The sequence below is a fragment of the Mercenaria mercenaria genome, chromosome 15, assembly GCF_021730395.1.
Source record: "Mercenaria mercenaria strain notata chromosome 15, MADL_Memer_1, whole genome shotgun sequence".
NCBI classification, from domain to species: domain Eukaryota; kingdom Metazoa; phylum Mollusca; class Bivalvia; order Venerida; family Veneridae; genus Mercenaria; species Mercenaria mercenaria.
The window spans coordinates 56689973-56703487 of record NC_069375.1 but is presented as its reverse complement, the minus strand read 5'-3'; the positions used below and the strand labels follow the sequence as shown (position 1 = coordinate 56703487).

Here is a 13515-nt window from a genome sequence, read left to right as displayed (position 1 = left end):
AAAAGTTTCTAATAAACAGTTTTTATGTTCTGGAAAACGATGTAAACGTAAATTTTTCTTTTCAAATAATAAAATTTCTCAATGATTGTGACAAAAAACCCAAATATACAGTATGTGGGTTGCAAAAGAATTTTTCTCGTCAGAGCACATTCTAACACCAACATATCTAATTTTCTATTAAAAATATAAGACTGAAACTGTGTGTTATCACGCACTACATGCACTGTTTTGAATTTCATTTCTAGCATAATTTCATTTCTGCTGTTCTTGAAACATTTCGAGTGGTTTTTAAGGGTGAAAAAGTGGTTAACGAGAGATTCTCGCGCTCATGCTTTTAAAACACCTTTTTTGATATTGTGCATTAAGTGGCAAAGCGTAAACAATAAGGGTCCAAAAACGGATAATTCAAAAGGAACTGACGTCAACGTACAAAACAACGCAGACAGTCCCGCGCATTTCATTTCACGAAGCTGAGTGACAATGTATTCATTCATTTGTTATAGCGTTTTATGCTAGAATAACGTTAGCGCACCTTTATTTTGTGTTATAACATCTTCACAATCCCTTGGGGTAAAATTTTTACCCCCGACCTTCCGTGCCCGGGCACCAAAACCCAACCCTCGAGATTCTGCGATGTTATGAACTAAATGAAATTTTAATTGGGAAATACCATTTAAACCCTTTTACATTTTTGTAGGGGCTTCAAATATTATATAAGGCAAGGTTGTGCAGTTTCAAACCCCGTCTTCAAAACACTGAGGAAAACATGTGCCCTTTTAAAAAATAATGAAATTTTTTTTTGGGGGGGGTCTTTCCCAAAAAATAATTTAAATTTTTATTGCTGCGCTCGGTATGTCGAGCTGTTTTATTTGCATTTTTCTTCTTTTGAAAAGAGACACAAACTTGTTGAACAGGTATTATTTTTATTTACCTCGTCTGATTTTGAAAAAAAAACCTTCAAGGTATTATCGTCATTAACGCAGGTTCTCTTCTTTTTTGTTTTTGTTTTGTTTTTAAGTTAAAAAATAGGGAATTTTATTAATCTTTATTTTGAATAGGGAAATTTCGATTTTTTATAACATTCTTATGAGATAACGACTTTCAGTTCTTTTTTTATTTTACATTTTTTAAGTATGTCTGTTGTTTTATGTTTCTTTGGCCTTTTTCAGATTTCCCATTAACAGAAAAAAACATTTTCTACATTTAGAGAAATGGGGTTTCTGTAAGAAAAGTTTCCTTTTTCGTCCCAAAATGTACGAAGTTCATAGGAAAAGATCCACGCATTTTAACCACAAAAAAGCGTTTCAAAAAATTCGCAAATTCGCAAACGTACAAATTTAAAAAAATATTTGCGAAATTAAAAAAGGTTGATGGATTCGTACTTAGTAAAAAATCAATAAAACGCACGATTTTTACTTTTTTTTTTTATTTTTCAAAACACTTTTTAAAAAAAAAGAAAATGCCCCACATATTATTTTTTAATTTTTACTAACTATTTAATTTAACTTATGGCAAAAAAACCCAAAAAAAAAGTCAATAAGATTAACCCTTTAAAAATATCAAAAATCCTTTTCAAAAGTCAATAACAAATATTTGCGAATAAAAACGCAAAAGTGAACATTTTTAATGGGTTCACGCATGAAATTCCCCAAAAAAATATCATTTTTTTGTTTATGATAACCTACACATTTGTTGCAGTGCGGTTTTTGGTGCAAGAACAAACATTTTTTTAAGTCCCGAATGCCCCCTAACGGCTAACAGGCCAATCAAAATGGTACATTTTACAAAAATTTGACAAGTAATTCTATTACGGTTTTTAATTTCGGGCTATTTTAATCCCCTCTTAATTTATATCAGTTTTTTGTTATCTTTTCCGGGAACATTTCAATATTTCCCCCAAAAAAGAAACACTTTTTCCGCATAACCATGTTTTAATGTGGTTAATAAAAGGGCAATAACGTGGTCATTGTTTTATATCTTTGTTTTTCTTTTAAAAAGGTTTTTTGTTGAATAAGGGAAATATTTTAAACATTATTTTAAAGTTTTAGATTTTGCTCTCTATCAAAGGGCGGACGTGAATGGTTTCACACTTGGTTTAAGCGGCAAAAAAGGCCCTTCAAAGGGGGGGATATTTTTTTGAATCATGCGTGTTCGTTGCTTTTTTTTTTTAGGTAAGTGGGTTTCACGGGACTTTGTTCTCTTGAATATGTGATGCATCAGTTCTAGTCAACGCACACTCTGTTTTGCGTTTTTAGGGTTTTTAGATTTTTAAATTTTTCGAATTATTTTAAGTTAAAAATGGTCATGTCTTGTTTTTTAAATTGAACTGTGTCCCCTTTCTTGCCGTTTTTTAACACTAAGATTAAAAAGCCGTTTTTGGACCCTTAAACGGACCCCCCCAACATTGTGAAGATTTTGTAAAAATTTGGGTCTGCTGTTTTTTGGGTGTGCATACCCAAAAAAATCTTGTTTAAGCTCTTTTTTGTGCAAACTTTACTTTAAGCAATACGTTGCAAATTTTTTTTTAAAAAATACCAACTCTCGTGAATGGGGTTTTGCAAATGGTTGAAGAGGGAAACATAAATTTTTTCAAAGTTGCAAAGTGCGCGAAATTTCGATTTCTATTTTAATCAGGTATTCGACTTTTGGGGCACAACAAAACTTATTTATAGCTTTTGTGTGTTTGGAAGGGGAGTGAATATACGATGTAAACCGGGTTTTTCTATGGTGGCACTTGCCAAAAAATTACTTAATGCAAACCCGGGTAATCTGCATGTTCTCGTCTCAAATTTTTAGTCCAAATTTAAGTTCCCCTCTCCCTTTACCTGTATTTATAAATTTCAAAATTTTTTAAAAATATTTTTCTAAAAGAAATATTAAAACGAAATAAAATAGCAAACTTATTTTAATTTCAAAGAGAAATCCCAGTATTGTATTTTCTTGTTCAATTTATTTTTCAGGTAAAAAGCAAAAAATGCACGCGGGGGGAATTCTCCTCTGGAATGTGGATTTGCGAAAAAAACCCGTTCACGGTCTTTTATTCAACGCTTTTGTCGTCACATGAAAAAACAAACCGGATAATGATTTGTTCTAAAAATGTTTTCGTAAAATATTTTACGGGAGTTTGATAGAAAAAAAACACAAAATTTATATACAAAGTGAAGTAATAACATAATGACATAAATTGTATCGCTTATGTTTCATTTTTAAGATTAATTGTACAAAATATAAAACCCTTTAAATTTTGTTAGATGCAAAATGTTTTGAGCTCATTACAAGTTATAATGTTGTTTTCCACCTGCGCAATTTGTGTCGATATAAAATGATATAAACGAAAAAAAGGCTTTTTAGATTGGTGATAAGATACTGTAAAATACCCTTTACGACATGCGGGATAGTTCAATTTTGTTTCTAAACTAAAGTGCTTTGAAAACTTTAAAATCATACTACTGGTTTCAAAACAAAATAATTCGATACTAACAATAAAAAACATGGACGATGTACAATGAGACTAAACGAAAAAAATTTTTAAAATCATTAGTTCAGTGAACATCGGGTGAAAAAGAATGTAATTCTTTCATTTTTTCCGTGTTAATTTTTTCGTTTAAAAATTTCTGGTTGGAAAAATTTAATGGTTTTTAAACGAAAGACATACCCCAAACATTCGGGGAAAAAACAAATCCAAGTTTTCCGGTATCCAAAAAGATGTAATCTTTGGACCCCCAAGCAATTTTATTGGAAAATTGAAAACATGATTTGGCTTTTAAATTTTTGGGTGGCAATCAACAGAAACCAAAATTTTGTTTGTTTATTTTCAGAGAAGACGGATTTAATCGCAGCCGAACATTTTCTTGTTAAGTTTATCGAATTTTAAACCCTTTATTCAGCGTAAAAAGTTGCGCGTTTTTTAATTTTTGGTTCGCTCAAAATAAGTCAGTGGGCTCATCACCTGTAAAATGACGAATGGCCCCAAAACCCCCTGGAACATTTAATTTTTTTAATGTTCTACTTTGGTTGCTTCCTTTCCCCCCGGTTAAACTGTGATCTCTGCAATAAAAAAATAACACTGGTAATTTTTGAATATATTCAAGTAAAAGCAAATTAACAATATCAATTAAAAAACTGAAAATTTAAAATTATACACTGTTTACTTGACGTTTGTTTTGTTTCTAACAATTAAGTAAAATTTTGCAATAAACGGCTTTATGTTGGTCCTGCCATTCATTTTGTGAATACTTATTGTTTCTGATTATGGACTGCAATTAATTTACTTTTATTTTGGGGTTTGGGAACCAAACATTGCTTGTGTTTTCTTTTAAAATTCGCAAAAAAAGATCTGACTTTGGTTGCTAAAATTTTTGGTCCCAAAAGGAATAGAAATAAGATAGGGTTTCAAAAAATTTTTTAATTGTCTTTGATGCCAGTAAAACCCCTTTCCTAACGGGCATTTTGAATATGTTACGTATTTGTTCAACTTATAAAATTATGTTCATGCTCTGGGTCATATTTGCGCTGAGGGTCGTGCATTTAGACCTGAAAAAACTGAAAGAAAAAAACTCTGTTTAAAATGTTATTGTATGTGTGTAAGATGGGCAGATCCAAAAACAAAAATGCTTCTTACACAATAGTCTCCCTAAGTTTGTTTTCTGCTTGCAAAAGACGTGAATCTATAAAGGGAAAAATGTTAAATTTTGATGAACATTAAAACCCCAATCCTACCCGGTTTCATGAAAAACATGATAAAGGTTTTTTTTTCAACAGTTATATTAAAACATTAAAGGGCTTTTTGATGCTTTAAAAAAGTACGACCAAACAGAAAAGAAAAAAGTAAAAAGTTGCCCAACAAACATTCTTGTACAAATTTGTTGGACCTACTTTTTTAAAAAAAGGGGTTTAACAGAAATTGCTTAAATAAGTTTTTCAACAAAAAAGAGCTTGAACATATTTCGGGGGGTTAAAACCAGAACGGTTAAGTCCACGTTTTATGAAAACCTTTTTTAGATTTTTAATACCTTTTTTAAAACTCCCTTCTTTTTCCCCTTTCTCTGGCACCTAAAGGTATAAAACCTAAGATACAAAAGGGACCCCTTCGAAAAAAGGCTTACATCATAGTTTTATGCCAGAACTTTAAGTGCATTAACATAAAAAACCAGAAGGATTTTAAAAGCACTTTTTTCCCTTTTGGGCGGTATCATTTTATATATTTTTAGGTAAAAAATGTGCCAAAACGATAAAAATGACTTTTAAACCCTTCAGAAGTAAACATTATGTTAATAATTCAAGGCGCAAATGAAAATTTATCACAATACATTCGGAATTAACACCTTTGGGGAAATTTGGAAAGAAAATACGTTTTAGAACTTGTATCCCCAAATATATAATTGTTAATTGTAAATGGAAAGTAATTTTTTATTTAAGGTTTTTGTTTTAAAAACACAGAAAACTTTTTTGTTCCCTGCTAAAAGGGGAAAAAATCGAGATTTAACGTTTCTGCCCTATTGATTTTATTAAATAGTTTGGCAAAGAAAAGTATTAAAACTAGAGAGGGAATTATAAAGGAGGTAAAAAAATCAGTTTTTTGTCAAACTTGGCGTGAACAGAAAAAAAGAGTTGACGAAAGATGAAAAAACCCTTTTAGACGTTTAATCGGAACAGTAAAATGAAAACCCGGGATGAGAAAAAAAAACAAAAAAAAATTGAGCAAAACAAAAACCCAAACCCTCTGCTCAAAATAGTTTTAGATTCCATGTTCCATTTTCAACCCCTTGACTAAAGTAACTCCTATTACGCTACGCATAGGATCTGAGAACGACCTAATTATAGCCTCGTTCTGACGACCCTTGTGCTAGCCAATCAGAGCTTAACTTACAACATTTTGCAAATCTACCTGTAGCCTTGACTTTTGATATTTACAATTCTTATGTCGTAATGTGTCAGAAAGCCGGTTAGCTCAGTCGGTAGGTCACTTGCTTTGTAAGCGATGAGTCCCGGGTTCGAGCCCTGGAATGACTGTACATTTTTCTTACTCTTTGACATTCAAACAAGTCGTCTAATTGGTTAAAATAAAAATAGCAATACTGGAAATCCAAAATATACAGAAGACGTGTGTGAATGGGTCGTTCTCAGATCTTCGTTTAGAAGATCAAGTACTTAAGTCAGATTGATTGTCAACCAAGTTTATTACATGTATAAAGAGAAGGTTAGGTTGCTACAATTTTTTTTTCTTCTCTTTGCCGAATTTAAGTTCAACATGTAAATTGTGGAAAATATCTGAAGAATACTTTGAAGTTGGCATACATGTACATAAAATAATTTACTAGGACAGTAATGCATATGTTTTTTCATTGTGATTGTTGTGAAGGTGAGAATTGTTGCTGTAACATTAAAGTGGGGTACAATAAAAATTGATAATTATTTTTACAGAATTTCCATTTAGTGACAATAGCGTTTAGTTGGTATAATTCAACGTCAGTTAGTGAGGCATGGCTTATCCGCTATCCTCCGTCTTTTCCCTAAGTATTGTTATGAGCTAAAAGTTCAGACACACTTCAATGCATAAAGTTGATCTATATGTTTGTCAGAAAATACTGTTGTTTAATGAAAACGATAAGAGAAATATTATTCAGTTTGTTTAATTTTAAATTTCACTTCCACCGTTTCAGTTTATCAGTTGTTAAAACTCAAAGTTCTATTTTGTTGAATTTTGGATATAAAATAGTTTAATGTAATACTTAAAGTTAGTTCATTGATTATTTTCACTTTATCAAAATAGGAACCACACAATTCTTCAAATATTAACTTAAAAGTTACCCTTGTTGATATTTTCTTTAGTAGAGGGTATTCTAATCAAGGGGATTTTGATAGCCCCGACATTTTCAAGAAGGGGATTATGATACCCCTGCTATTTTTAAAGAGGGGAATATGATACCCCTGCAAAAGTATGAATGGGATTTTGTAACATACTGTCTTTTTTCAGAGAAGGGAATTTTTATCATGGAGATTTTTATATACACATGGCATGCAAAAGAAAAATACAATAACATAGTTTTAAGTAAGCGAACTTATGCAAACGGATAATGACTGTAAATGGAGGAGTAGTAGTATAAACAAGGAAATAGAAGAGCAAAGAAAGCAACTTCCTTAACTGTTAGTGTATTCATACCCTGTCAGTCGGATAGAATTGTGAGAATGGCAAAAACAAAAAATCCTTGTGTTGTAGCACATTTACCAGTGAGAATTTCTTTCCATAAAGAGCATTGCAAAGTATGAAGTCCAAAAGAAGCTTGGATAAAAAGGGACAGAAAAGTGGAAAAAAACACTAAAAAGTTAAAATTTAAAGAAACTTGCAAATGAATATGTTTAATACAGTTTCGATGACCTACATTTCCAATGTATAAAACTGAAATCAAGGAAAGAAGCTTCTATAAAATCTGATTTACTGCCGATCCACAAGGCAAAACTTCCCATTATACAAAAATGGAAGGACTTCTTTAGCTTTGTTCTGATGGAACAAGATCTTCAGAATTCCATCAGTATTTCAAGAATATTCATTCTGAAAAAGCAGCCAGAGACTGCCTATCAGAACCAGACATGTTGAAAGTAAGTGATGAGTCTGATATTGAATAGTTATTATAAGTACAAGAGTTGTTTTGTTTTAAGAGGTACTATATAGAAAAAGATGGGAAAATGTTCTTTTACTAATATCTAGAATGGATTGTTGAAATTTTGTGTAGTGTAATTGTTATACAATTTTAAACATATTTTGTAATTTTATACACATTTTACTCAACATTTCTATTTGTACTAAGTGCACATATTGCCTTAGTCTTTGTAAATCATGTCATAAGATTTAATAGTTTTGTTATAAGTGCACTTGTGACAGTATGGCATCGAATAAAACCAGCATTATTGCAATATTTTAGAGAACTAAGTGCACTTAACACATTTGAACCCTCGAATTATTTTCCATTTTGTTGTATGCCAGATTGAGTTAAGTACAATTTTAACTATAAAACCAATTTAATTTATGAGTAGTCCTTTTATATTCTTCATACATTGTAACAACATTATTGTCTATAATATAACCAAATCTTACCTAAATATTCTGATTCAGTAAAAAGTTTTATGTGTCTAAAACCTTCTTTTGCGTTTTTCTCCACTATTTGAAAAATGGACTTATACCGTTCTGGCTTTAACCCCTCGATTTATTTGGGTATAGCACTATCCCGAAAACATGCAGAGCCAAACGTTTACAGAATTCTTCACAATTAGTTGTTTTGTCTCGTTTAAGGGTCCAAAAACAGGCTAGTTTATTCATTAGAGTGTTAAAAACGGCAAGAAACGACACAATTCAAATTTCAAAACATGGACATGACCATTTTATAACTTCAATAACTTCGAGAATTTAAAATCTACAACCCTGAAACGCAAAACCGAGTGTGACGTAGACATAGAACTGATGCATGCACATATTCATAGTGTTCAAAGTACCGTAGAAACCCACTTACCTGATAAAAAAGCAAGCGAACACGCGGTGATTTCAGAAAATATCCGCCATTTTGTAAGTTTGCGACAATTTCGCTCGCTTGAACCAAGTGTGCAACCAGTTCACGTCCTGCCCCTTGATCTATTCACTGAATGGTTAAAGCATTCAATTCATCACATAGTTGCACTCACAACTGAGCGAAAACCTAAGCGCGGACATTTCAGAATACAAGAACACAAAGTTCTACAACATTTTCACTTAACGATAATTTGATTCGAAATAAAAAGAAAAATATTTCTATCTGTATTAGGAGCTACTGGAAATCTATTCCATTTTTATGTTCATTATTGGCACCATTTTAAATCGTTTAGCTCATACGAAAAGCTAAAACATTTATTTACGCCGTATAACATCATCGACCTTTCAAGCATGTTCCCTTTATCTTCACCAAAAAAAAAAAAAAAAAAAAAAAAAAAAAAAAGTTTTTTTATAGCTGTCAATATAAGGAAATATCAAAATGCACAAAATGGGCAGCTGACTTTTTTAACGTAGCTGATTTGTTGTCAGTGCTTCTAAAATAGCTATTTAAATATTTAAATGCTTCCCCCCCCCCCCCCTCACCCACCCCACGCTGCCGAGTAGTTACGGACTTTGAATCACTTGTTTCTGACTGATGAGTGTTCCAGCCTCACTCGGGGCGATGGATTATTCATCTGAGGAAGCCATCTAGTTACCTTACGGAATGTCGGTAGTTTTACCCAGATGCCGCCCGTGATGACATAATGCACGGAGAGGCACCTCTCCACCATTGAAGCTGAAAGGTCACTCTATGACCCACGACTATGTCGGTGCAACAATAAACCCGACACAAACAAAATATTAATAAAAAAATCACTTTCAATATTATGAGCATAAAAACCAAATCAAAGCTGTAATCAGAAACTACCGCTCAAAGTTAAATATTTTTGAATAAGTTATTTCATGCCCTTAAGGTATTAGAGCACTAATAGTAATGTTTACAAAATGGCCTTTGCTTGGTATATTCTGAAAGGTAACCGTATTTTGCACTACTTTGCAATTTTTAAACAACTTTTACCGTGCCGTTTTTTATCAATTTTGTATAACTTAATATGATATCTCCTCAAGCTCAAGTACAGACAAATTTCAAAGTGATAGCCACTATCCAAAATGTTTGCAGAGAACTCATTTTACCATTAATTTCAATAAAAGAAACATCAAACTATTGGTAAACAATTATAAAACACAAAATAAAAATGTCAATATCATTATTTCTATGGTGCCTCAAGTAAACGGATTTAATGAGACAGAATTCATACTTCAACATTGAAAAAGTAAGGTCGAATGCTGCGTTTTTGTTTTGAATTTTGCTTACTCCATTTAAAAATAACCTTAGGGCAGACGTAAAACCTACCTAAATTTCTTCCACAATATATAATCTAAGAGTGAAAGCAAAATAGAGACTTTTCACCGTGTGTAACTCAATATTTTTAAAGATGTGTAACTCTACCCCTTCTGTTTAAGTAGTAAATTCACTTTGAACACCAAGAAATCGCTTATAAGATTCATTTTTTCCATTTTTGTACAAGAAAACAATAATAAGTCTTGACAGAAGTAAAAACTTACTAGAAAAAAAGGAAAATAAGGTAAAAAAAAATTGGTCCCAGTAGGGCTTGAACCTACGCCCCCCTAAGAATTGCTGTCAAAGTAGGTTTATGGTAGAAATTGAATACTCTTCTATTAGCGATCTAATACCTTAATTCTAACATTTTGAAGTTTGTGTAAATATCTGAAGCCAATTCGTGACCGTTAATAGTTTGCAGGTGGTCTAGCAAAGATTATGAATGGTTTAATTGTGAAATCTTTGAACTGATAATGTAATTTGTTTACTGAAGATTTACACAAAATGCTGATTTTCGTTAAGGTCAAAGAGATACCGAAGTATGTTCTATTTTTTTTTATCAAGACATAATTTCAAAATACATCGATTCATGTTTAGGTTCAAATATATAACGTTTTAGGTCTTCTTATTAGCTGATTTAATTCTTGTTCATTTGATAACTGGGTATTTATGAGTCTACATTAAATTTGCAAAATCAAATCGATTGACATGTTCTGTTTTAAATAAAGTTTAAAAATGAGCAAATTCTTGTTGCCTAACTTCAAATTTTGCATTGGTGAAATATTGTTTACTGAGTACAATGACTTATAATTCGGTCATCTCAGTCTTATACTATGTTGGTTTTCCCATGGCACGGTTCATATCATCTTTCCGTATTCAACTTCTTTGAATTTTCATGTTTTCTATTTTTTGCAGAATCGTAGGTTCCGTATATGCAGCTGTGATTCTGATAGCAACAACTTATGACGTCATAATTCAACATTTTCCCCAGAAGGGAACCAAAAAGAATAAAACGGTAAATGATGTTTACAATTACATGTAACTGTATGATCGGATATTTGCTGTAATTAATGATCGGTTAAGATATTTTTGGCGGTATATTGACATTTTTCTACGAAGAACATTTGTTAGAAAAATGGCCAACTGATAAGTTAAAAAATGCCTTATTGATAGATGAAAAATACTCAGTATAATTAAAAACTTGTAAAAAGTCTCCCCGTACTTGGATTCAGTGTTGTAATAGTTTCTGGCCCTTCAGGATCAATATCTATCTAATAGAATTCCACTTTTAAATTAGCTTATGCTAGTGGGTAATTGCTATCGCGTGGATCACTACTAAATATAGATTGTTGTAATCAAATCGATCTAGTATACATATTGAAGCGTATTACCCTGTGGCTAAGGCTTGTGTTTGTTCAATGCAAAATAACAGGAAACTATAAGTAAATTTACTCAAACACATTTTCAAACACTTGCTAAATTTTTAAGATTTTACTAACATCACATGTTCTATTTAATACAACATTATGCATTTAAGCAGAAAATTGAGCTTAAAGCTGCGAATGGGGTCGAAAACGGTGCATATAAGCACTCAAAAGAAGATTTATCAAACGGTGACATGAAAATGCATAAGAATGGCGAACTGTCAAATGGATTCACTGACTTGGAAAAGGCAAAAGGTGGCGAAATAGTTTCAGATAAAACAGCTTATAAACCAGGTATGATACGAACGAACAAAATGGATATCATGTCGATAACACAATTTTCTGTTAAGTTTGTTTTATTTATGCGTAAGAGCCGTTCTGGCCTTCCGTCGCATAGTATATCCTTGTTAAACACGTTTTCTCTCCTGTTAAATCACCTCTTGAAAACAGTTATTACAACAGTTTTATACTAGAATATTAACAGATGAGGCAATCTTCCGCCGCCAGGGTTTTTTGTAAATTTGTTGTATTATTGTGTATAATTGGTGTTACTACACAAGGTCATATTTTAAAACCCGTGGCTCATTAATACCTTTCCTATTATGTCAATATCGCTATCAAGGACACTGTATTAGTCTCTATTTTCGTCGTGAACACAACCCAGATGATGGTAATATTAGATTTTGATAATTTTTCAAAATATTTTGAATACTTTTGACTTATGTACTTTCTTTGATAGGTAATTTCCTATCGTAGATATTAGTATTTTTTGACCAAATGTTTTTGTTTTAGATGGCAATTATTATGAGTTTATGTTGCTGAATGTTACAATATATCTAAATATCTTAATAGCAACATATGAAGGAGAAAAATGTTTTGTTATATCTAAATATCTTAATAGCAACATATGAAGGAGAAAAATGTAACAAAACTTAAGACAGAATACATTTAAGTCATTTAGATAAAATTTACCTTAATTATTTTTTTTCTTCAACGGTGTCAATTAAAAGTTTTAGTTTTATTGCCAAATTCTTTTTGTGTTAATCCATATTGCCAGCAAACCATACAATGATTCTAATGACTCGATATATACAAATCGCCTGTCCAAACAACCTAATAAACGAAATTCTTCTTTTAACAATGTAGACATAGAACTAGAGATCTATCACTAACACAAATAGTAATTCTATCTGGCCTTTATCTATATACCTGTATGACACCGGTTTAAAGGAACAATGAACTAATTGTATGGTTAAATACTTAGTGATAATTCATTTTATTGTAATGCCAATTTTCATTTCAAGTTAAACAGATTTTTTTTTTGTTCTTATATGATGTGTGATATTTTACATGCTAAATCATGTCTCAATTTAAGCTTAGTTGCTTTAATTGTTATTCGTAATTTAAAATTTTAGTTGCTATGCCTAAACAAAATTATTCTTTTTTACTTTTATTCATTGGGCATACGGCCTCTTCAGATCAGGCATCGTAGGTGAGCGAGACATTCTATCAAAATTCAATGTACTCTAAAAACTAAAATTACAGGTATACTTGGGAAACTCCTACTCTCCTTCTCGGTTTAGTCAAATGCCCCGAAAATCTTGAACACTAATCAACCGAAGGGAACGCTGACCAGTGTGAACGGCATTCGTTTTCTCAGTATGACCTGGGTTATTCTAGGACATGCATATAGTTTTGGAACGAACTTAACAGGTATGAGTAATATAGCTTTATCACATACGTTTGTTTATTTTTTATTTTTTTTTGTTCAAAAAAATAAATTGTCTGGTACATTGGTGACAGAGGAAGTTCAGATCTGGCATCATTTCAGGCGGCACGTGTGAGAACCTGGACAGTTACCAAGAAACAGTTTTTTACAAATAAATGATTTACTAGTTGTATAACATGGTAACCGATGCGTGATTATAGATGTCCTTAATCGCTCAAGACGCATCATTCCTAATGGAACTCATCGCCACCAGAGAATGAAAACAGTTTGTCTTTTAATGTTGAGTGTCAAGCAAGGGAACTACGAGTATCAATTTCTACGACATTGGTATGACGTGGTCGTTTGTTTAGTTTATTACGTTCATTTCTGGCAACTCAGACACAAAATATGTCACTACCGTTTTGCAAGTGATCTGAGTCATCGCAGTTAAAAGATTACTAAAGTTTAATTATATTGT

At 31.8% G+C, this 13515-nt stretch overlaps 1 protein-coding gene across 1 annotated transcript; it reads left to right on the top strand.

Moving 5' to 3' along the window:
* The first annotated feature begins 1211 nt into the window (after positions 1 to 1211).
* On the top strand, positions 1212 to 13029 carry LOC128548790 (uncharacterized). Its single transcript, XM_053524256.1, has 4 exons — positions 1212 to 1222; positions 10821 to 10920; positions 11443 to 11623; positions 12875 to 13029. Exons 1-4 carry the CDS (start codon positions 1212 to 1214, stop codon positions 12910 to 12912), a joined length of 330 nt encoding a protein of 109 aa, XP_053380231.1. The 3' UTR covers positions 12913 to 13029.
* The last annotated feature ends 486 nt before the right edge of the window (positions 13030 to 13515 follow it).